Source organism: Syngnathus floridae, chromosome 10, assembly GCF_059516105.1.
Source record: "Syngnathus floridae isolate MCC-2025c chromosome 10, RoL_Sflo_1.0, whole genome shotgun sequence".
Lineage (NCBI taxonomy): Eukaryota > Metazoa > Chordata > Actinopteri > Syngnathiformes > Syngnathidae > Syngnathus > Syngnathus floridae.
Genome location: NC_142422.1, coordinates 107,720 through 132,600, shown reverse-complemented (window position 1 = coordinate 132,600; position 24,881 = coordinate 107,720). Strand labels below are relative to the sequence as shown.

The 24,881-nt window shown below is 48.1% G+C and overlaps 2 protein-coding genes across 4 annotated transcripts in view; both read left to right on the top strand.

The window, feature by feature from the left end:
- The first annotated feature begins 68 nt into the window (after nucleotides 1-68).
- On the top strand, nucleotides 69-11,389 carry LOC148391472 (eukaryotic translation initiation factor 3 subunit H). The gene is made up of 8 exons (XM_088387221.1): nucleotides 69-241; nucleotides 2,059-2,212; nucleotides 5,655-5,822; nucleotides 5,899-5,998; nucleotides 7,524-7,673; nucleotides 8,793-8,913; nucleotides 10,204-10,336; nucleotides 11,165-11,389. The coding sequence occupies exons 1-8, from the start codon at nucleotides 182-184 to the stop codon at nucleotides 11,257-11,259; spliced, it is 981 nt and encodes a 326-aa protein (XP_088243347.1). The 5' UTR covers nucleotides 69-181; the 3' UTR covers nucleotides 11,260-11,389.
- Nucleotides 11,390-21,132: 9,743 nt separating this feature from the next.
- Nucleotides 21,133-24,881, top strand: part of LOC148391471 (CUB and sushi domain-containing protein 3-like) — a 47,702-nt gene continuing 43,953 nt past the window's right edge. For all 3 annotated transcript variants that reach the window (XM_088387465.1, XM_088387464.1, XM_088387463.1), the window contains exon 1: nucleotides 21,133-21,667. In XM_088387465.1, the coding sequence (XP_088243591.1) occupies nucleotides 21,523-21,667 (145 nt within the window). In that variant the 5' untranslated portion in view covers nucleotides 21,133-21,522. The remainder of the gene's footprint in view (nucleotides 21,668-24,881) is intronic.

Sequence of the window (24,881 nt, the reverse complement as noted above, 5' to 3'; positions counted from 1 at the left end):
CACAATTCTTGGGATTCTGTGTCGGTGTGTTCGGAATTTACCTTTGTGGCGTGTGTTTCTACACGAACCGGAAACTCACGTCACATCGGAAATGTCCGTTCTAAATTGTGTCCCCCTTGTCCTCGTGTAGCGGCTTATTGAGAGTTTCCAAGCAAGAACTGTGGACTAGTTTACCGTCGTAATGGCCTCGACTGGTGGCACTTTGGACTCCCCTGTGAAGCAGATCCAGATCGATGGTTTGGTATGTGCCACAGAACGCTTTCGTTTCACTATTTGATGGTAAATGTTGTTCGAAAAAGGTAGCACCTTTACCAGATGCGGAGCAGTTGCTCGCGCGCAAGCATCATCGTGGCGTTAAGATGGAAATGAGTGGCGCCTTCTTGATTGCTAGCGTCTAAAGTAAACGTCTTGATCGATCGATCAATCATTTCATTACAATGTGGTTACGACGCATTGTTACCGTGAACAGATAGACCTGACTTGTTTTTGTCAACCACTAGTGCGTTTCACAACTAGCAAAAAGCTACCTGTTTAGCTGTTGCTTAAAACGCGAAAACAAGATATCAATTAGGGCTCGAGTACCACCTTGTTTAACATGGAGCCATAAACACATTTCAGCAGCCAACAGTCATCTCATGTCATCACGTCACCACTCCTCTCCCCCCCAATAGTCACCAAAATCCTTACAAATGGTAACCCGGATAAGACGCAAGTTCGTATTGTGCATTTTCACGAAATTCATGTAAAACAAATAAAATAAAAAATAAAGACATATATAAAATAAGACATCAAGAATATATCAAATGTTGTATTAGAATTAAAAAAAAAAAAAAATCTCCCCTCATTCTCAGACATCTCGTCCCATCCGAGTTTTCTTGAAATCTATGTATGGGATTAGCGACCCCGCAAACAGAACAGGAGCAACTAAATTGCGATTGTTCTACCAAGGCAAATCCATATGCATGTTGTGTTAGTGTGTTGTCATCAAATGAAATCTATTTGACGTCAGTGTATCAATTTTTTATTTCAACAGAGGGCAATATCTATTTCTTCTTTGTTTAATGACAGCCAGTGTGAAAGAAGCAGTCCCTACACACAAACAATAGGCTGTCATTAAAGGGAGTCATAAAAACGCATTCGATCATAAGCGATGGATGGATGGATGGATGGATGGATGGATGGATGGATGGATGGATGCATGGATGGATGCATGGATGGATGCATGGATGGATGCATGGATGGATGCATGGATGGATGGATAAGCCCATGATGTAGTAGCCCTATTTATACAGCAGAGGACAAAGTAGCTTCACTTCCATGTACTTGTGTGCCTTTGGCCACTGCTCCATTCCACGGGTACACACTCATATACACACTGCCATGGACACAAAGCAGTTTAGCGTGTGTGTGTACGCCTCAACGCAGGAGCTGAACTTGCCAGCTGCTGCCTTCCTTTTATCTTGCTAATTAAACTTGCCCTGCAGTCTTGGGACCTTAATTTCATATCTCAATATTTTACCTCAATGTGTATTCAATGGCGCGCTAATGAGATTTTCTTGACTCCTTTTTCCATTCTCATTAGCCAGAATTTTGTGCGGTTAAATTAAAACGTGTAACCTCAATTGGAGTGTCAGCAAACGTGTCGGTTTCAGGTAGCGAAAAAAAAAAAAAGCCAGAGTGCAGCGATGCGGCGTAACACTAGCTCTCGGCTTGCATCATAGGATCTGCCTGCCTGTCAGAGGTGTAGCTGGAGGGCTCCCCTAACCCTCAGACGCTTGCCGTGTTAACAGTGCAAGTGCGTTTGTTGTAACTTGAAGTCTGTCAGCAGTCTGGTTGCCTGCCACATAAGTCGCAAGCCATTGCGGTCCATTTTGAAAATCTCCTTTTCATTGGAACCTGTCATATTAACAAGCTCTGAGTAAAGGACAAGCAAATAAGATTTGAAAGTTTGGAAGTAGGAAACGAGTGGCATCGCACGGCCTGAAGATGTGTGTCCAAAAGCCGCTCTATCTATCTATCTATCTATCTATCTATCTGTTTGTTATTTGGCTGCTGCAGGTGGTGCTGAAGATCATCAAGCACTACGAAGAAGGCCAGAGCAGCGAGGTGGTTCAGGGCGTCCTCCTGGGCCTGGTGGTTGATGATCGGCTGGAGATCACCAACTGTTTCCCTTTCCCGCAGCATACTGAGGATGATGCCGACTTTGATGAAGGTAAACGCTTTTCATTGATCCATCCAACCGCTCTTTGGTAGCGCTGCTTCAATCAACTGGGGCGTATGATTTGGGCTTTTAACCACGTATACGGTTGCCTGCAAATGCATCCGTGTAAGTGAGCAGACCAAACGGTGCCATATTTTGCCGTGCGCCGTCGCACTCCTAGTCAGCGAGCCATTTGCTGGTCATTAAACCCTTACGCCCCGCCCTGCCCCGCCCCTTGAATCACTGGGCACCCTGCGTGGCCCTGAAAAGTGAGCTTAGTGGATGCGGCGGCGCACGCCCTTCATCTTTGCGTTGTCGCCGTTTGTCGCTATTTGACATTGAGTTGTCGTCGTCGTCGTCATCGTCGCGGTGTCATTTGCCAATGCACATTTGCACGACAAAAAGGGCCACTTTTTGTCAGAGCTCATCCAATGGAAACAAGAAGTCTCCACCCCCATGTGCTCTGTGGGTGGCTTTGAATACATTTCTAGCCGCCATTCCACTTTCCTCTCGTTTTACCTTGCAAATAATGTCCGACGGCCGTCGACACCGAGGGAATACTTTTAATAGCTCGCCGAGTCAATCTGCATGTTTTCCTCAATCACCGGGGTGATTTGCGAGATGGCAATGATGGCTATTTATAGTCGACAAATACGTATCACCGCTGCGTGCCTGAGAGTGGCTGGCGCAGATGCTGCGGATGGGTGGCTGCTGTGACAAACTGGAGCAGGAGAGGGAGCGCCAAATAGTCCTTCAAGCCCAAAGCGGCAAGGCGCACCCTGCTTTTTGGAGAAAAAGGCCTTGGAAAAGACTTTGTGGGAGTAGGCTGCGCTCTACGAAGACAGCGCCTTCGCTGGAAGGAAAGTAGGGCTACGTAGTACGTCATCGTCCAGTCACCGTGGTCCGCTTTCGCTTCATGTCATATTGGACCAGGACAACCATTTTTGTCAAAATGCAAATGAATGCATAAACAAGCCGAGCAGCTTCTGCAAGGTCAGCCTTCACATTGTCATTCGGAGCAGACGTAGGTTAATTGAAGTCAGAGAATTCAAAATGCCGTGACCCCTCAACTCCTTGCTGTAAACACACTGGAGATGGCCGGGTGCGTGCGTGCGTGCGTGCGTGCGTATGTGTGTGCGTGCGTGCGCTTTCCAAGAAGCTGTGATGAGGTCCTTCTTGGAGGTTGCCCTTCAATAAATAACTCTACCTGTCCCAAATGGGAAATTGATCTTTTCCTTGTTCTCCCCGAGTGAGGCCAATTAGACGAGTGCGCTGATGGTACCTTGTGAACATTTTCACTCGCTGTCACCTTTTGACTGCTCGGTGCAAATGCAAGGTTGGCTCTCAGCACGCAGATGCGTAGAGATCTCATTTGGATTCAGATATAAATCACGTGTGGATGGGATCCCCCAGGTGCAGTCTTCATTTCCATCACTTTTAGCCATCTGCTCCATTGTCTCATCATGCGGGGGGTGTAGAACACAAGAAGAGAAAGTGCAAGACAAAATGAAAAAGGAGCCAATAATAGGAGAAAGTTAGAGGGCAGGCAAGCAAGCAAGCACAAGAAGAGGAGACATGGAAAAAGATTGACAGCTAAAGTAAAGAGCTGTTTGTGAGACGCTTGTCAATATTTGTTCTACTTTGCTGAAGGCCATATGTGTTTTTTTCTTCTCGTCGTTTGCCACGAATAATGTTATTTCCTCCAAAATGGATACTTTGCTGCTGTTATGGGGTTGTTGGTGTCTTTTCCTGGCTAACTTGAAGTAGAATCTCGCTTTGCGTTGCGTTGCGTTGCGTTGCGTTGCGTTGCGTTGCGTTGCATTGCATTGCATTGCATTGCATTGCGTTACATTGCATTGCATTGCATTGCGGCCAACAGTAAAGGTGGCTTCATAGTCATGGCTAACTTGGCTAACATGGCTAAGATTCTCCTCTTCTCTCCTTCATTGAATTCTGGAGCCATTTTGATGGGGATGTCTTGTTACAAACATCAGACATGCGCACAATAGCCCCAGCCTGTGTTTTTCTCACTGTTAAAGCTCGTGTGTCATTTGTGGGCCATGCAATAGTGGCAATGTGGTGATTTGAACGCGTTGTGACACACACTTAGGTGGAGCTTGACTTTTGAAGACACGGCCGCTCTCATCTCTGAAATGTTGTGGCCTGCAGCAGCATGCAAGCTCTGTAGCGCTTCACCTCTCGCGTCATCCGCTATTAGAGTAGGGACTATCTGTCGGCTTCATTGCTCCAACAGCCACCAAGCCAACTCAGTTATGCACATACATGCTGGCTGCTTGATTGGGTTTTGGTTTCCCTCTGGGCAGCAAGACTTAAGCTTCCAGTTAGTCTGTGAGTAACAAAGCGTTTTGAGATTTGGGATGATTATCATTCAAATTGGATTCATTGAGGAAGAGGATGGATGGATGGATGGATGGATGGATGGATGGATGGATGGATGGATGGATGGATGGATGGATGGATGGATGGATGGATGGATGGATGGATGGATGCATGGATGCATGGATGCATGGATGGATGCATGGATGCATGGATTGGTGGGTTGGGTGGGTTGGGTGGGTTGGGTGGATGGATGCATGAATGGATGCATGAATGAATGAATGTTTGTCCAGTGTCTTGAAGAATGTATTGGGAAAGAAAGCAAAAGCTTTTAAATGCAGTGCTGGCAAATGTCTGAAGTTAAATGAAAGCAATGATGAACATGTTGGCAGAGGAATGTCCTTATTGCAATATTTAGCGAGGTATGCTCATTATTTGTGTCCTTGAGCTCTCTTGTTAGCCAGCAGTGCAGTGCGTTGCCCTTTCCACCTCTTCTTTGGTCACAAGAAGGTGGAGGGAGGGGGCCACAGCTGCCCACTAATGTCTGCCTGCCTGCCTGCCTGCCTGCCTGCCTGCCGCTACGACTGTTCCCATTGAAACGATTGTCTGGCACGGACGGCACCCTATCTGTCCCCTCCAGCCGAAACCTGCGACTGTTTGTATGTGTCTTTTCTCTTCTCCACTGGGATAGCTAGATTTATCAGCACCCAGAATGAACAAGCGGAAGGAATGTCAGCGGTGGACATTTCTAGAACAGACATGAAACGGCGGGACCACCAATCAATCACCCGATAAGCGCGTGGAGCCGTTTCACTTTGTCCAATGTTTCTTTTTGTCCCTCTTCCTTCACAGCTCCAGATGGAGACATTGCTCCCGGTGACCAAACACTAAGAAAATGATGGCGGTGTTGTCAAATAAAAACAACTTGGTAGCTTAGAACGCAAATCATTTTCAACGTACGACGCGAAAGGCTGTGCTTCCTGGCAGGAAGGACGCTTCCAAGTGGGCTTCGCCCCGTTTCCTTACAGCGAGAGAGCTCGAAATGATTCGTGGGCAAACGGCCGCCCTCGCTCGTTTGGTGGCAAAGAAATCCTCACTCTTGTGTTTCTGCTCGCAGTCCAGTACCAGATGGAGATGATGCGTTCTCTGCGTCACGTCAACATCGACCATCTGCACGTGGGCTGGTACCAGTCCACCTACTACGGCTCCTTTGTCAGCCGAGCCTTGCTGGACTCCCAGTTCAGCTACCAGCATGCCATCGAGGAGTCGGTCGTGCTCATCTACGGTCAGTCCACTTGATTGTATTGTTTGTATCGCATCTGATGAGTTGTTTCACGTCTCTGGCTTCCCCCCCCTTTCAGACCCTATAAAGACGGCCCAAGGCTCGCTGTCCCTGAAGGCCTACAGGCTCACTCCCAAACTCATGGAGATCTGCAAAGAGAAAGATTTCACACCTGAAGGGTTTGTGTCTCAATGTCGATGTGCGCATCAGTTGATCACAGATGCTCCGTTTAGTCACGCGCTGTGCTGGTGTAGTGGGGCTTCCCACGGCTCCGTTGCACAAGGTCTCTTCCATCCTCATTTGGTTTGTCACCATCGACGCACGCACGCCCGCCCGCCCGCCTCCTGCGCCTGAACTCGGTCACGTCTGCTGTGACGCCCGTTGCTCAGAGGCTCGCCCCCACTGCCAAAAAAGAAAGACTCGATTTGATGATTGATTTGAATTGATGCAATTGCCCTGCCTCAAGTTAATTATGCCAGTGGTCGATACATGTCTTTGGACGCGGCGGTCGGTCTCTTTTATTCGAAGGATACCAATTCTGCGTTTGAGTACGATGGAGCCATCCCTCGGATGCGCCCTCCAAGTACACAGGGCACGGCACGGACTTGAGTTTCGAATCTGAAGCATCAAATGAGTCTTGGTCGGACTGGAGCAACGTGGAATCTGAAGCATCAAATTCGTCTTGGAAATATTGTGACGTTAAGTGTGACAAAGTCCAATATCTGTGAGTGAAATGCGCCGCTCCTCTTTTACCTCTATTTATATTGCTCCGTTGCAATAGGTCTGAAAAGGTCACCAGTAATGGATAATTGTGCCAATATGTGTGAAAGGTTAGAGTTTCCTGTCCTCCCCTCTTGAAACTAAATGCACCATTGTTCACTTCCAACTTTGTCTGAGGTTAGGCTTGAATTCTCCAACCAATCAGCTCAACCAAAACAATCATGAGGTCATACTAGATGGTGCAATTTGCAAAAAGTGAGCCAAGAGTGGGATCAGTCCGTGCAACTTGAATGTCGTTCCTTTCGAGACGTTTGCTACCGGGAGGGAGTTGGAAGTTGCGGAGCCCGCCGCGAGAGCAATTTACGTCAAAAATTCAATCATGTATTCACTTTTAAAAATGCAACAGTCACATTCTGTCTTTAAATGGCTCGGATGTCATTTACTGTGGAGAAGGCAAATCCGAGCAGCGCAAATGGCCATTTGCAAATGCTATGGAAATGTAGCAAAACGACACAAAATAAGAGATTTTCAGGGGGAACCAAAAAACGATGATCACTTGCAAATGTGTGGTCTAATTGAGCTGGAATGCTTGCCAAGAACTACATATGTGCCCTGCGACCACTTGAGGGTGTCCAATGTCACCTGGGATAGGCTCGTGACCCGACTGTATTTTTTTCATTTCATAAACAGAGGGCTGCCATTTGTTCCCGTCCACATTTGTAAGTCCGAGAGAGAAAGGGCAGCCCCCCAAATAGTTAAGGCGGAGTTTGGCTTATCCGCTCAATTTGTTGACGTGGGGACTCGAGCTGGCTCGCAAAATGGCAACAAAAGATACATTGAGCCGGTCTTCTTTTGCGTCGTGATAAAGCATGAAAGCAAACGCTACTGAAGCACATGGGCATATTTCACCTGAACGTAAAAAAACCCAATGATTGCTACATTTTGCTCCACCTTTTCTGTCTGTGTCTTGTCCCCCCCCCTTAGATTGAAGAAGGCAAACATTGGCTTTGATCACATGTTCGAGGAGGTGCCCATTGTCATCAAAAACTCTCACCTGATCAACGTGCTGATGTGGGAGCTGGAGGACAAGTCCACAGTCGCCGACAAACACGAACTCCTCAATCTATCCAGCAGGTCGGTCAGGATGAATGCCGTTGTTCAGCCTTCTACAAATGTGTTTCCGTGCTCCGGGGTGTTAGTCGGCCATCATTGCTGCTGCTCGCTCATAAAAAGAAAAAGCTAGCACAATGATGACTAAAAGTGTCAATGTAGCACATTGGGAGTTATTAGCATCAAATGGCATCCGAACTCAATTGCAATCAAGTTGGGACGTTGTCTTCTGTAAATCAAAAGACATTTTCATGTTTTAGTATATATATTTCATGTTCAAACTGATCAACGTACAATCATGAACTTGGAATTTGATTTGGGAAGCTCAGCTTTATTTTGAAGTTGGCCTTCTTACTGCGTTAGCGGCACGGAGCACCAACAATTATTGCTCAGCGGGCACTCGAGTGGTGCACGATAGATAATTCGTTTGATTTCAATGGCTCGGTCAGAGTAAGAATGAAACGTCAACATTTCTCTTCTTCATTGTACAAGTTGAGAAAAGGTTTTACGATTATCATTATGATACTGTAACCGCGCTTTCTCAACTGGCATTCGTTATAGTAACGATGATACAGTATCATCCTCTACGTATTTAAAAGATGGACAAAGCCATGGGCTATTATCAGCAATCCAGCTCGCAACTTGAATGCAGGCATTCCTCCTTTGACCTGATTGCCACACTTTTTGTCTGTCCATTATCTTTTGAATTACAAGAAGGCCTGATCAATATTTTGATAATGGCAACAATATATCAAATGTCAGCGCGTCCTCTCGGAGATGTCAGTCTTGACGACGAAGCGGCTAATAGCGCTCGCCTCGCTCCGCTTCACGGTACCCAGGGGAGTTGGGCTTCGTTCTTTTGCTGAGTCCTCTGACCTTCAATGGCGTTATTTGGAGCGCTGGCAGACGGAACCGTTACAAATGCAGTTTGTGACCCACACGCGTTTACCATAAGAGCCCAACTATTTGAATTCCCAAATAGTATTAGAGGTTGGAAAGGTCACTACTTTTCAAGGTTTCCTAAAAACAACAACTGGGAAGGAGGGTGGGTGGGTTGGTTGGGTAGCTTCTGGTTTCGGAGCTGTCGGAAAGATGCCTTTAATGAATGCCTCAAGTCGTACATGTGATCAACCTTTGTTGCAGCAACCATTTGGAGAAAAGCCTTCAGCTCTTGATGGACAGGGTGGATGACATGAACCAAGACATAGTCAAGTATAACACCTACAGCCGCAATCTGAGCAAGCAGCAGCAGCAGAAGCACCAGGTAATTCTCCGCACCCACCCACCGGAAGGAAGGAAGGAAGGAAGGAAGCCAGGAAGGAAGCCAGGAAGGAAGCCAGCCAGCTAACAAAATAGCGCCTCAGCCAGCTGTGTACCCAATTGCAAGCTTGGGAGATGCAAAAGTAGTGGGAGTTTTTTTCCATTTCAAATGGAGGTTCTACTGCTCTTTCTGGACAAAAACCCTTTTGGGCGCTCAAGCAAATGGACACAAAGCAGTGACAAGAATTGCAGTAAAAGCTCCTTTTTCTATTTATTTAGTCGTCTTTTATGGCCTGTTTTTAATATCACAGAGATGAATTTCATACTCTGACTTCATTAGCTGTCAATCAGAAAGCTCCAGCAGAAAAGCATTTGGTGTGTTCAGAAACGAATGCGCGAGCGCACGCACGCACGCACACAGCCAGTAGGATAGCACATTCAAATGAAGGCAATAGCGCCTGCCCACGCACACAAAATGGAATGCACATGTATTATAAGAATGATGCTAAACGTATTATAAGAATGAAAATAGTTCAAAAATAGCATTTGTCAGAACAATAGCAGCATCGTCGGCCGCGGTCCTATAAATCTTATTAAACATTTCTCTCGATTGGAATTGAGAAAATGTTTGAAGCTTTAACGACATTTGCAATAGTCACAGAACTCAGAGCCCGTCCGTCTCTGTTCACACGAGCCCTGCAAAGCAAAAAAAAAAAACCCCAAAAAACCCAGCAACAACGCGCATCTAGCCAAACGTCCCGGGGCCAATCACCCACACTCCATCCAGTCATCATCCTCCCCCACCAAAATGCTCATCAACACAGGCCCACAACCTCACACACACAAAGACATGTTAGTGCCGTCACTGGCCACCCCATGTCCAGCAGATGTTATCGGTCTGTTGTCACTCAGCGAATGAGCCGCGGAAACTTGGCAGCTAATGCAATATGCAAAGTCTAGCCGTTTTGTTTTTGGTGTTTCTCTCGCTCTCTCTGTCTCTCTCTGTCTCTGTCTCTCTCTGTCTCTCTCTGTCTCTCTCTGTCTCTCTCTCGCTCTCTCGCTCTCTCGCTCTCTCTGTGTCTGTGTCTGTGTCTCTGTCTGTCTGTCTGTCTCTCTCTCTCTCTCTCTCTCTCTCTCTCTCTCTCTCTCTCTCTCTCTCTCTCTCTCTCTCTCTCTCTCTCTCTCTCTCTCTCTCTCTCTCCCCACAACGTCTTGTCACTTCGATCACTGTCACGTAACGTTTACCTGTGTCCGTCCGTCCTTTAATAGCGCCTCTGTCCGTCTTTCTGTCTAGTACCTCCAGAGGCGACAGCAGGAGAACACCCAGCGAGAGAGCAGAGGAGAAGCAGCCTTGCCGGAGGAGGACATTAGCAAAATGTTCAAGCCCCCCCAGGCGCCACCTCGCATGGACACGCTACTTATTGCAGGTACAGCACAATACCTCTGCATAGATGTACACTTGAGAAGAACGGACTTGCCGTTTTGTGGGTATCGCCGCTCAAGAATGGAATATTTCCTTGTGCTCAGACGCTTCTTTTTGCGCTCGCTCGGTGATTTTTCTCCGACCTTGTGAATAGGGCTGGACAAATAACAAAAATGTAATCGTCATTTGGGCTCAAATTGAATATAGCGAGTGAAGTTCAGAACGCCGTGGTTTTCTGAATGTTGCTTGTAAAGCGAGCATGTCATGAATGTGAGCATGCTTTACAATGTTGACTCTAGCGTCAAAAGTCAACTCACGACGCGCGCTGCGTGTATTGAAATAGAAAAGTGTTGTCGGCCTTTGTGCGTGTCCCAATGATCCTACGTGGCAAACGGGTCCTAGGCGAGGGAGCAAACAAAGTGCTGAATTGAAATGGCCTCAAATCCCAGGCCATTTCCAGCATTTTCCAGGGCCTGCGGAATATCGTATGCTGTGGCTATGTAGACGTGGGCGGTAGCGAATGAACAAGTAGGATCCCCCCCCCCCTCCTTGGTTTCGCTCGGAGAAAATAAGGAGAACATGGATGGGCCTTTTGCGCAAGACGTATTTTCTGCACAACTGTGACGCTCATCTTTTCGGGTCATCGCAACAGACGTGTTTGTGATGGCAAAAACATTGCTTGACAAACATTTTCACATTTGCCGTTCCTCTCGCTTTGTTTGGCCTGTTTGGGTGCGCGCAAATGATTGGCTGTTTGCCCCCCTTGCGGTTTGTATCTTTTTGGATTTTATTTGTGTGGGCTGCTTGGCTATTTTGGGCTTCTTTCCAACAGGGCAAATTAACAACTACTGCCAGAACGTGAAGGAATTCACCTCTCAGAACCTTGGGAAGCTGTTCATGGCGGAGGCTCTCCAAGGCCACAACTAGATGAGACAACGGAGAGAAGAGGGCACGCAGCAAAAAAGGAATGCGAGAGCCGTAATGCTGCTGTTGATATCTGGAGAATTGATTCATTTTCCGTATTTTAGTGAAATAAAATGGATCGAGCTCTTTGTCAGCTTCTGGCTTTTGAATTGTTAAACACAAACGAATGGAGCCAATTCACCTTTTCTTCACTCCCATTACCACTAGTGTATAAAATGAAGTGTCTGGCTAAGCTGTCATTTCTTTCTGAAGTACTCCACTGTTGCAATGCTAAGTTTCCTCCCAGATACTGCAAGTTGTTGCTCTTGGGGACCGCTGGAACTCCGAAGCAGGAAAAGGCAGAGCACGCTTCTTTATGGTAAGTATTATCCTAAGCAAACCTCATTTCAATTTGAACGTGACGAGTCAGCGGTGTCCGTCTCTGGTCGGAAATGTTTTCTTGAACAAGCGTCAAGTAACGTCATGTCATTTTCACCTCGGATGCGGCGAGGAGCTGCTTTTGGAGTCGAGCCGGATCAAATGTATTTGCGTGTACAGCGCTCGCTCTCTGGCTTTCATTCATCAGGCGTTTTCACGGGAGTCTCGTTCAGCTCAGCAACAGCTTGAAGCTTGAGTGATGGCTCTACCGGCTCCATTTAATAAAGAAGCTGCCAGTGTGGTTCATTGCGTAATAATGACTCTGGCGCTGGCTCTGTTGTCGACCCGCGGTGCGGCGGCGGCGGCGGGCGGCGGGCGGCGTCTAATACGCCTCTGATGTCTGACTTGTCATCAGCGTCACCTCATCAAGCAATAACTTGTACTGCCCCTGCTTGCCATCAGTGCAGTCATTAGCGATAATTACAAGTCGAGCAAAGTGATAAATGTTTATGAGAGCAGCCATACAAATAAATTCTTCTTCAAATCCCCAGATGCTCGCTCGCTCGCTCGGGAAGTCTTCACTGGAAAGTATCTGCTCAGGTGTGCCGACGATGATGGATGCCTCTTATGATGGGAGCCATCCCTCGCTCGCAGGTATTGATTGGCTTTGGAGAGGTGGCTTCTGTCCAACGTGAGTGCTCTTTGTTTGCAATTCTGAGGCAGCACAGCGTTGACCTTGAGGGCTGACCACCAGGGCAGGCAGGGACGGCTTCTCCCGTCACCAAGGAGGGATGTGGGGGGAATTCTAAAGGCTTCTTAAATGCCTTGAGCAGAGCCCCGAGCAAACGTGACGCTGGAGCTCCACACTGGTTGTGATGGGAGTAAAAGACCGAATAAGGTCGTGGTGACGCGGCTCAAGGCCGCCAGACAGGAGACGAGTGGGTGATCCGAGTGCGTGCCTGCCTGTCTGCCTGCCTGTCTGCCTGCCTGTCTGTCTGTCTGTCTGCCTGCCTGCCTGCCTGCCTGCCTGCCTGCCTGCCTGCCTGGCGCATTAGAGCGCTGCCACATAAATCAGGAGAAAAAGCACTGGCGAGCAAAAGATGACTGACCTTACAACCTTGAATAAGATGCGCCTTCCTTCTGGGATTAAACTTTCCATGAACAGTAAATCAAGGCTTTAATCAAGTCAGCATTTTTTGATGCTGTCCAAATGCCAACTCTTGTGAACTGATAGGATGCAAAGCAATCCATCTGATGACATTTGATGGACATTTGTTGCTCCATGAGAAACTAAGATTTAATGGCGTGAATTCACGTCATGACGCGCATTCCGTAGTGATGGAACGGATGGTTACTGGAGCCACAATTCATTTGATGCCAATGGGTCTGCTTCACAACAGGAAGAACGCCACGTGCGTATGTGCTTGTCTTTCCAAACGTTCATCTGTTTCCGATTTGGACGTCAACAATACGTGTTTCAGGAAGTGCCATTCATTCCTGTGATATTCCTTCATCACGGCAGAAATGTGACAAGCGCTGAGCGTTTGTGCACAAGGGCTCGTCACTCGCCGGGTGCAAAAGTGTCACCGCCCTTTCTAGCCACTCCAACAGTTTTTGCGTGGAAGCACAAGTGAAGGTCCATGAAGCTGCACTAGTGAGAAAGAGCCGCAGCGGCGGCAGCTGCCGTTTGCAACTCCCTCTCCCACGCTAACCTGCTAAATTGACCGTGAGATGACTATGAGTCAGTGAAAATGAGAACAACATCCTCATGTTCAGATGCCAAAGCGACTACGGCGAGCGAGACGCTGAGCATGCGAAGCCAGCGGCAGCTTTCTCTGTGCGGGCGGGCGGGTGGCGGGCGGGCGGGCGGGCAGGTAGGCAGGCAGGCAGACGGCCTGCCATGATTTGTCTCTGCGCCTTCCAATTCCCAAGGAAAAGATGTCGGAGGGATATGGCTTTACTCTCGCTTAATCAGCAAGCAGGACCTGTGCTGCTCTGACTCCAGCTGTCATTTGTTAGGGCTCCAAAACAAACATAAGATCCTTCAGCGTGCCTCCCTCCCTGCCTGCCTGCCTGCCTGCCTGCGTCACTTGTGATAGAAGGAATCAGATGGCTGAATAGAATGAAACGGGTTATTTCCCTGTCAGCCAGCCGGCCGGCCGGCCCACAATGCCTTTCTCTGGCTTTGCTCTGCTCCTCTCTGCTCTCTGCTTTTGCCACTCAGCGCTTATTGCCATGGCAACTAGATCCAGCGCCGAGTGCTTATTTCCAGGATGTAAAGTCATTGTAAAAATACCATTAAGCTTCCTCAAAACGGGAGAGAAAAGCAAGACAGCGGAGGCTGCCACGTGCAGGATCGGAGCATTTACGGGATCAAGTCCACAAATCCAACTGGCTCTGCAAACTAAGTCCACTCATCCCGTAAAAAGAGTCCACCTTTCTGCCGCTGCCTGCCTTGTCCCTCCTCTGAGGTCAACAGATCTCCAAGATGTCGCGGTTGCGATTCATCTGGGATGGCCGTCACGTCACGTCGCTGGCGCAAATCCCACCGGCAGGTTTAAGCCTTTGGAGAAGGCTTTCGGGGCACGTTCTGCGTGGCGCATGCGTGGCCTTGGGGCTAGGCTACAGTGTGCTGTTGTGATCTCACGTCATCATTGCACTGAGACGGAAATGTGGCGGATGTCCTCCCTCCCGCACAAGCTCAATCATATGTCGATAGACGCATTCGGTCGGCTTTGCCTCGCTGTCGTCATCTGTCATCCTTCTATCCGTGCGGTGATTCTGCAAGTAAAACCAAACGTCTGGAATTGGGCTCTTACTCCATTTGTTTCCTTGCGACTCTTGCCATTCTGATTCAATGTTCTTTTCCGGCAGAACTAGAAGGCTCCGCTACCTCCGTTGGTTATTTATGAATCTGCTTTGTGTAAACAAAGTGACAGGGACTCATCCATTTTCCAACTCATCGCCAGGGTGTCAGGGCGATTTATTGCAGCCAGCCAGCCAGCCAGCCAGCCAGCCAGCCAGCCAGCCAGCCAGCCAGCCAGCCAGCCAGCCAGCCAGCCAGCCAGCCAGCCAGCCAGCCAGCCTTTCTTTGTTTGAACAGGTTGCTCTCCGCGATCACGGCGCCTTAAGCTCAATATGGCGGCAAAGCCGGGAAATGGCTGCTTCTTGTTGTTCCGCTCAAGGTAAAGCCTGACGAGCAAAGTACAAAGCCCAATAAAGCGGCCTCTGTGAAGATACTCGTTCAAGTTGAAAGTGCTTACTAACCTTTGTGCATATTCACAATCTTCACCCGTTTTGCTGCAAAACATTCCCAACAAGTTGGGAAACATCATCTTCCCATTTAACCAAACTCTATGACCAGTTCTTGAGAACTGAGGACACTGACTAATTGTTGGTGGAATTCTTTTCCATCCTTGCTTGCTGTAGTACAGTACAAGCTCAGCTGCACAATCATCTGGGCTGTTCGATTGGATTTGTTGTTGTTGTTGTTGTTGTTGCCTCCAAGCCAGCACTTTGAAACACTCATTTAAAGTTGCAGATGATTACACTGCTGCAAAAGATGTAGGATTAACAAATGGCTTTGGGACCTACTTTCTTGACCCGGTGGACTTTGTCCTTTGGTCTTTTTGTCATTGAAATCCCCTCATTAGCTGCTGCAAGTCTACCAAGCAGTACAGTGAGCGCAACGTTTTTAGTAGCAAAGCTTGTGTGCAGGATCAAAAGAGGACTGAGCGGTGTCTTTGGAAGAGAAAGGAAGCTCAGCACCTGAGTACATATGGGCGGGCGCCTAGCACCTAGCGCCTAGTGCCTAGTGCCTAGTGCCTGGCGCCTAGTGCCTGGCGCCTAGTGCCTGGCGCCTAGTGCCTGGCGCCTAGTGCCTGGCGCCTAGTGCCTGGCGCCTAGTGCCTGGCGCCTAGTGCCTGGCGCCTAGTGCCTGGCGCCTAGTGCCTGGCGCCTAGTGCCTGGCGCCTAGTGCCTGGCGCCTAGCTTCAATTGGTGCTTGAACTAGCTCCCTCTAAGTCCACCAAAGCCCAGCATTTGCATGGCACTTCTGCGTCAAGTTAGCAGAAGACGTACGTACATCTCTGACCAAATCCATTTTCCCTGCAAGCAAACTTCATTAAGCCTTGTTTGCAGCGTGTTACTTTCAAGTCTAAGATGAGAAAAGCTGGCACGAAAAAAATGAACTGCCATCGCCCCAAAAAGGGGCCCATTGACAAAGTATAAATGCGCTAGGTTCATGCCACGTCGGTCCAAAATGTGAAGGAGTTGATGAGCTACGACACCGTTAAAGCTGTCTACCGGGCGTCCTCTTTTTGCCCCAACTCACTTGGTGTTTTGTAAGCTCCCCACTTACATCTTCATGCTGCTCTCTGTTGAGTGTGACTATCAATCCTGAGTGTCACACTCACCTTCCATCTTTATTTATTTATATTTGAATATTTCTTCCCAAATGGGCTCATCTATTCTAATTGGCGATGAACTCCTCTTGAAGTCTGGAGATGCTGCAGTGATTGATGAGATGCTTGTGACCCACTATAATAGACAGAGGCACAATGAAAGCCGCTCTTACCTCAAAGATCTCGGATAGCGGCCTCCGTCCGGTCTGATCGTCGGTCGGTCGGTCGGTCGGACCATCCCTCCTTGCCTGGTCTGTCCAGCTTGCGTCCTCAGAGTGGCTATTTTTTGAGCTGAGCGCTAAACGCTAAGCTTCAGGTCACTTAGTCAGGTGTTCATCTCTTTGTCTTTGTCTATCTTCCAAACGTTGACCTTGATCACATTGGCAGCATGTGGCAAACTGCAGAAGGCATGCTTTGTTTGAAATGGAATGCCCATCCCCAATCTCTTGGCAAATGAGGCAGACTGCTCGGTTTCCCGATCCGTTTGGTTGATTGAACGAGGACGTGTTGAATGGTGTCTGAGTGGTGGAGCTCAGCTGGGAACCCTCAAGACAACCATGTCACATTGTAACACACGCTTTGTTTGGCCAGCTTTTGTTCATCGCTAAGCCTTGGAACTCGATCCACTTGTGCCATAACCTTCTTCCTGTTTACAAGACCAGAGGTATTTCCAAACTCATTCATAAATGGAGTCACTTTTATTGGAGTTCAATCATTTCTCACAGGTTCAATGCTTTGAATGGCTTTTTGTGCACTCTTTTGTCCTTCAATTTCTCGGTGGAATGAAATGGGCCGTATTCCGCGCTTCTGAAGGCATTCGTTTGTTCATGATTTCTCAAAAATGAAGGGAGAAAATAGAACTTGTTTTCATTTTCCTGATTTAAAAAAAGGAGCACGACAGCCCTACCGTCCCTTGAGGTTTTGTACTCGTTGTACTTTATGCACCACGACGTCGTTGGCTGTCATTCAGAACAGAAGCCAAAATAACAGCGGCACACTCGCTTTCCTACATTATGAGTGCAGTGATGCTGACAAAATGACATTTTTGCCAACTGAACTGTTCCCAAATCTCTTTCACACTATTAGCACAGGTACAAAGTGACGGACGGAGAGGCGCGCAGCGGCTGTCACTGACCTTTTAGCAGTGCAAACGCTTTCTTTTTCATTCGACAAGACAGCCCAGTGGCCTACATTCAAACAAAACGCACTCCTTTTACAAGATTTCTTTTCTTTCCCAAGCTCATTTTGAATGTAACAAATGTTGATGTCTGGGCCCCGAAGCCTGCCATTTGCTGTCTATTTATTTCCTTTGAGGGAAGCAGCAAAGCCCACTGACATTCAATCACATTATTTTGCCACACTGATTTGCTGCCTGCACCTGTGACATGAACCTCACATAACAAGCACACATCAGTCTGCCAGCTATAAATCAAACGGCCCAAACACACTCAATCACCTCAGCGAAGCCTAACGTAGCAGCGTACCACATAAGATTGCGACCTTGTAGCAGTCTTAGTTCATAACGCAGGTCCATCCAGCCGTCCATCCATCCATCCATCCATCCATCCATCCATCCATCCATCCATTCAGGAGTAGTGACACTAGTTTCCACCACATGCCTGCCCCACCCAGGCTCAGCTCAAATACATTCTTAAAGCATTTTCATGGCTGAAATTGGCCATTCCTTGCACACGTGTCTGCTCACGGACATCTGAGAAATAATGGGAGACTGCCTTTGGCCTTGGAACTCAACATTTTAGCTTGGGAAGCCCACTTTATTGTTCAGACAGAACGGATAAAAGATGCTCAGGCACCGACGGACGTAACAAGCAATGTTGCTTCTTTAGAAAGAGGGCCATTTTTCATACCTAGGGCGGGGGCTACACGTTCCATTCCATACAATGTCTTGGAGATATTAGAACTGCTGAAAAAGGAAAGTCTCCCAAATTTAGCAGGTACAATGCACGCGCGTCGCTTTCTGAGATCGGACCACTTCTTTGTCAAAGTCAAGGCCCGGGGGTCAAGGCCGGCCGGCCGGCCCGCCACATCATTTGAGGTGGCCCGCAAAGACATTCATATGTCAATTCCAAAATTTCCAATTGTTTTCACTTTTAAAACATAGAGATATTGTGAGCAGTTTTTATTACCATTCATTTTTCAAATCCTTTTTACTTTAAAATATTTGATTTGATTGCAAGATTTCATTTTGAAATATTTGAACAGTTTTTAGTCGTCTCTGTTTTGAAAACGACTTGTGTCGTCGTGTTGTAGTGGAGCCTATAGTATACAATGTGAGGTATACGCTCATACATTGATTTGGGTTGGCAATTTGAACGGCCCTTAGAGGCAAACTATGGCTACGATGCGGCCCGCCACAAAAATAAGTTTGACCCCCCTGATCTACACGACCGCTCGAAACTTTGAGGTCACGTCTTTATTTTTAAAATAAGACTGCTATTTTCTTTTTTTCAATGGGGATAACATAGCCGTGTTGTCGATTTGGCTTTGTTTTGTTTCCCGCTACGTCTCGTCCGGTCCGTGCCGTCTGCTCGGCTCACTCCGTCCGGCCGCTCGTGTCTTGTTCAGAGAGGTATTAGCCATTTCAAAGAGCAGTCAGAGAAATTCTGACTCTGTCACCTTGGCAACAGACTCTGTGAACATAACCTGCTGGCGAGCAGTTCAAATCTTGACTTTCTACCTGAAGAAAACGTGCCTTCTTTGTACACGTGAAATGAGACGATGGCATTCCCAGAGGAATTTTTCAAACAGTGCTGTCTTTAATCAAACTCGCTCATGTATCTTTAATAACCTCCAGCCAGACAGTATAGCTCCAATCTCACGTTCGCATACTGCGTTGACATCAGTGCATTTTTCTCTCTCGCATTTTTTTTTCCTTTTGCAAATGTGACTTTTATGTCAATGCCAAGGAACACAAAAGCAACCGTGTGTGCACTGCTGAGAAGTCGCAGTTAAAAGCCTGCTAGATCAGCGGTCCCCAACCAGTGGGCCGCGGACCAGTACCGGTCCGTGGATCATTCGGTACCGGGCCGCACAGGAAAGAATGACTAACTTGCATGATTTCCGTTCAATCCCTTTTAGAAGTGCTGTGATTTGCATGATTAGCGTTGTGGATGGATCTCTATCGTGTACATCAATGAACTTGAAGTAAGTGAATTCAATTTTTAAGACTGAACTAATCAATTCATTCTATATTTCTTCCACATTCGCTGGTGAGCGCATTTGTTCACATGCAGTTATGAACTTCTATACACAGTGAATGAAGGGGCAGGCAGGCAGGAGGCAGTGTGATTGCTCATCAAGTAGCAAGTAAAGAGCGCTTTTGGCATCAATACGACCCAAGCTCACTCTCCTGGGCCCGTCCACTCGTCCATTACAGCAGTAAAGACGAGTTGTGCTCACTGCGTGTTGGCGGCGTGCGTGCTGGCTGCGTTCTCGCTGTCTCGATCCATTGTCAGCAGCCTTCAGCCAGCCCGCAGACATCCCGAGCGAGGCCAGGCCAGGCCAGGCCAGGCCAGGCCAGGCCAGGCCAGGCCCCCCTGTGACCCCACCAGGGACCTTGGCCCTTGCGCTTCACATTGCAGAGACACGCTCGTTTTCTTCTGCTGCATGAAGCCTTGAGATAAATAGTCCCACAGAGCAAGAGACATCCATATCACTCGGCGAGGCAGCCAGAATATGTGAGGTGAACGTGATTAACATCAAGCTGTCCTCCTCGCAAACGTGGGCCCAAATCATAGGACATTACACCGAGTTGGAAAATGAACCATAAATCAGTCAAAGGAAATAGCTCATAAACAAAGCCCGTAAAGCGCTGCTGCGCTTTACACCAATTGCTCCGATAAATCTCCAGCAATTTGATTGGACGTAGTAATATTTAGCAATATTTTACCTGTCCAATTTGTCTGAATACCTAGGCATTTCGACGAAACCAACGAGGCCGCAAACGCTTATTGACTTTGTCACGTCACGTCTTGTCGTCAAGTAGACTCAATGACTAACTGAATGTTCATGCTGCAAAATGACTTACCGCATGGACAGACGCAAGCTCCACCATAACACACCAATGGCCCCAAGCCAGATAGACTACTTTGGAAACATCGCCCCTTTATTCGGGCCGTCAAAGGTTACGGCTTGGCGCAATGAAACCGAAATACACTTTTAGTGAAGCGAAATTTGGTGCAAAATGTGGCTGGGAGATATTTAGGAGGGAAAATCTTCAACCTTAAAGAAAACACGCTCACACACACACGCTCACACACTCACGCCTTTCATGACTTACAGGTGTCCTCGTAAACTGGCCCAACTGACTTCACACTAATAAATCTTGCTAATAGCGCGCCAGGAGATATTGATTTCTATGGAGGTACTTTCATGTGCCATTATTATTGGAGAAATATTCTAAGTGAAGCCATGCACGACATCATTGATTGAAAACTTGACTGATATTGAGTGCAGGTCTTCACTGTGCAGCTGCTGACCTCGCATATCCTCTCGGCGACAGACAGACAGACAGACAGACCGACCGACCGACCGCCAATCTGTGTGCTCAAATGACTGCAAAGCATGTGCCTGTGTTATTTAATCGTCATTCGCAACGACACAACAAAGAATCCATCTTGTATGAAATGCTCCTCAACTCGATGGCAGAAGGTGTGACGGAACTGCAAGTCCACCTGTTAACATGAAGACAACACTGCATCTTTGATTTGATGTTATTCTTTTAATAGAGGCCTAATGTTTGCGCTACTTTTTTCCCCCCCATGTAAGATATCCATCCGCCTTGGCTCAAAAATGGTTGCTTTAATCAACACTCTGGAGGGGTTCTCATGCTGCTCGCCTCCGTTCCAACAATGGTCGGAGGGACTCTAGATGGCAGAAGAGGCCCACAACAGCCCGCTGGCTCGCTCCCTCGCTCGCTCGCTCGGGTTTTGATGTCGCCCTACCTTTGAAATGCAAATGTCCCAAACATAGCACCCCCACAATGACGACCCCAAACTACGTCTCTCTATCTGTCTGTCTCACTCTCTCTGTCTGTCTGTCTGTCTGTCAGTCTGTCTGCCTCTCTCTCTCTGTCTCTCTCTCTCTCCCCCCCCCCCCCGCCTCTCGCTTGCTTGAGGCAAGCATCACCAGTGCAAATCGATAAAAGCACCATTCAAATAGTCAGCGCCGCACTGTGTTGTGTGCGTCCAGCACCTTCAACGTCACCCAGGTGCAAAACTGCGGACGCACCGCGAGCCCAGGGACGCACGCACTCGCTGGATTCCCCACTCATCAGAAATGCTCGAGCCCTCGTCCAGGTTGCTTCGGTTCTCTCCTAAATTGGCGGCGTGTCTCTCACTTCATCGTGCGTATCGCGGCGGCGGCGGCGGCAGCAGCGGCAGCAGCGGCAGCAGCAGCACGGCGGCGGCCTTTCCTTGTAAGAAGAGGGAATCTCCCGGGAAGAAGGACCATTTGGGCTAGGCATTCGAACGTTCGAGGTGTGACAATGACGCGGATTTGCAACGAGGGATTTATGGAATTGCACGACATGTCCAGCCGGAGATGCGGTCAATGTGGCCGAAGCACCGCGATGTGGATGGGAGTTGTTTTCTGGAATATCTTGTTTTGTCTTTTGTTCACCTGTGTTAAAGGTAAGGGGCTCACTCGCCCGCCCGCCCGGCCGCCGCGTTGCAGTCACGCTCACCTCAGCTCACATGCATGCATGCAGGCAGGCAGGCAGGCAGGCATGCATGCGCGTGTCCATCCAAACGGCACTCAAAGGCGCATCAAATTGCCCATCTTTTTTGCTCTTGGACGCATTTCAGTGCTTTGGCGCTCAATGCAGTCTTTGAGCGTGCCTCTGAATAAATATTCTTCGAGCAGCGTCTCATAATAGCCTACGTGCACGAGCTACTTTAATTAGAGGGCGAAGCACTTATTTCAGGCGCGATGACCTGCATTTTCCCCTGCTTTTAACCTGTGCGCTCAAGTCGTGTACGTTTCTCTTTTTCCACATTAAGGCTTAGATTTTTTGGTAAGGGTTCTCGCCACTATTAACACAAAAAAACAAAACAGTTCTGTGGAACCAGTTTGAGTAGGACCTGTAACAGCAAGCAGGTGTTGGTATTCACTGATTACGTGTCTTGGTGTGCCCATTTGAAGAGTGATTGGCTGGCCGAGAGCTAACTTGTCCCTAAAATTTGACTATATACGTATGTGTGCGTGCGTGCGTACACGCGTACATACATACAAGTAGGCCTATTAGCTAAGCCGTTTGGATGTGCACCACGATAAAATGATCATTTCCAATTAAAAAAAAAAAAAAGCATCTGTAAAAGGGTCAGCTCCTGCAAAGCCGTTTCAATTCTTTTCCCTCTCCAAAAGATGTTCTAGCTGTGTGTGGTGACTATGAGTGCACAATGTTTATCTGTTGAGTGTGTGTGTGTGTGCGTGTGCGTGTGTGTGCGCGCGCGCACGCGTGCATGCATGTTTGAGAGGATCGGTGCCCACAGATTTCAATTTCCATACAGATTGTTCGCCCTCTGAGTAATTCTCTCGTCTGACTGTTGGGGGTGGATAGAATGCGCTGCATGCAGAGTAGAAGTGCCCACCGAGTAGAAGGCAAGGCAACCACAGTGCGTTTTTTATCACCACCCACAATGTGGCAATGTCAAACCTCGGGGCCACTGCCAATCCTCCTTGTTCTCTTACTTATTAGGCAGGAGCGAGGGAGGGATGGAGCGAGGGAGCGAGGGAGGCAGCAAGGTAAAGGATGATGAGGACGCCTGTGATGGAGCAAGGCAAGAGAGAGGAAAGTTGTAGCTCGCTAGCTATCAGACCGCTGACACAATTGAAAGTACTCAAGGTATGGCCAGATGTCCTCAGCGAGCGTTTTTCAATCAAATGGTTCCCCCTCTTTTTCGGTTCATCCATTTACTGTGACGCATGGTTCGTACTCTCCGGTGGATGGATGACTTTTCTCTTTCGCCATCATTTTTGAATAATGAGTCAAAATGAATCACTTGGAATCAAAGTTCTTGACACCTGGTTGTTTTGCCATATTTCCCACCTGTCTCCAGCGGCTATTCGCTTTTTAACACGATATTGATTAACCGAGACCAGTCTTGCAAACTAAAAAAAGGAACGCATGATTTGAAATGGACAGAGAGGAAGCTCCGAAAGCAGATCGCTTTGATTTGACCATTTGTTTATGACAATTGAATTGACAGCACGGAACTCGACAATTTTGTACTCCACCGCACAGAGCAGCGCACCGGTTGTCATGGCGACAACACACGAACCTGCAATTTCACTTACCGAACAGTGGCTGGAGTTCTCTTTCAGGATGGGATGCACCCCCCTCATTGAGCGGTCCGCTGTTCCGTAGCACAGAAAAGAAAAGCTGACGAGAAGTTGACGTATCCCGCTAGTAGAGCAGCGCTTCCAACTTGCTGTGTGTGTGTGTGTTTTGGGACCGATTGTGCAGTTTGGTCCTCTTTGACAGCAAGACGCAGGGGCGCCCGTGCTAAAGTGCTGCATCTTGCTTCATTCGGGCTCCCCTCTTTACAAGTCACCGAGCTGTGTTCATTCCCGCAAAGCGCAAACGGCCATTTGGAAGTGTGAAATTCCACCCCTGCCTGTCAATACAGACAGTAAGTAAGAGGGATGGCTCGTTTCCCTGTTTCAGACAATGTGCTTCTGTCGACAGATTGCAAAGGCTGCTGCTCAGCTGAGCAGGACGACATTTTGCTTGTGGAATTAGGGGCCATCCGCAGAGGTTAGGCTTACATGCGTACGAGAAGAAGTGGAGGATGAGAAAGGTGGCGTCGGCGACGTATCCTTTAAGTTCCTGGCAAACCGAGAAGAAAAGACACGGCCGTCATTGTTTGAATATCGAAGATGCGGATGGAGCTGACTTGGTGGCACGCCCGCACCGGTGTGGTTTTGTTGCTTTCGAAATGTTTCAAGGCGTTTGGAAATCCAGCACACTTGGCTGTGATGAACTCTGTCACTTCTATCTCAGGATCCGTAAGCGGTACTCTTGAGGCAAGAGTTGAGGCTCTTAAGGTTAGAAATTAAAGATGGACTTTCCAGCCCGGATGAACCAGTGGGCATTTCTGCTGAGAACAACGTACTATGCGTCCATTTGGCGCAAGCCAGGGCTGGTCTGGCCTGGCCTGGCCTGGCCTGGCCTGGCCAAACGATTCTTTGGGCCCTTTCGAGGAGGTGGCCGACACTACGTGACGGACACGGAAGTCCGCTTTCAACAATTTGTGCCACCGCGCTTTAGATGTATGGCCGCGAAGGCCAACGTAGAACAAACTCCTCTCCTCACATTGTTACTGAAAGAGGCCATTGAGTGGCAAAAAATAACCAAGGGTATTGTTTCAACAAAAAGATGGCTCTGCGGCTGCTTTCCTTTTTTGGAATCGCTGATGCTATTTGTTGTTGCTTTGCAAAGGAGAAGCTGCCGTGATACGAGCACACGTGATGCGGCCGCAGCGTTTTGAGGTGAAAGTGCAGCTTGTACCGTGGCATCCGTTGAGTGGCGCAACGTGGCACACTGGTTCTTTTTTGGGCCATTGTTGTCTTTCCGCAAAATCAACGCTTGATCAGCTTGAAGAGCTCAAGTGGCCTAGCCAACCTAGCCTTTCATACGTACGTATCTTGGGATTATTTCCCTGAGCAATGGAGTGCAGAGTTGAGCACATGCCAGCTGTGGATTTGATTGGGGGGAGCATTTGTCATCTTGGGTGCACCAAAAATGGACTGAATCTTACAAACGCACTTTCCACATTTTCAGGAGCTAATTGTAAAGAGCATCCTTTCAGGTTCACTTGTTTGTAGTTTCATCAAGCAGGCACG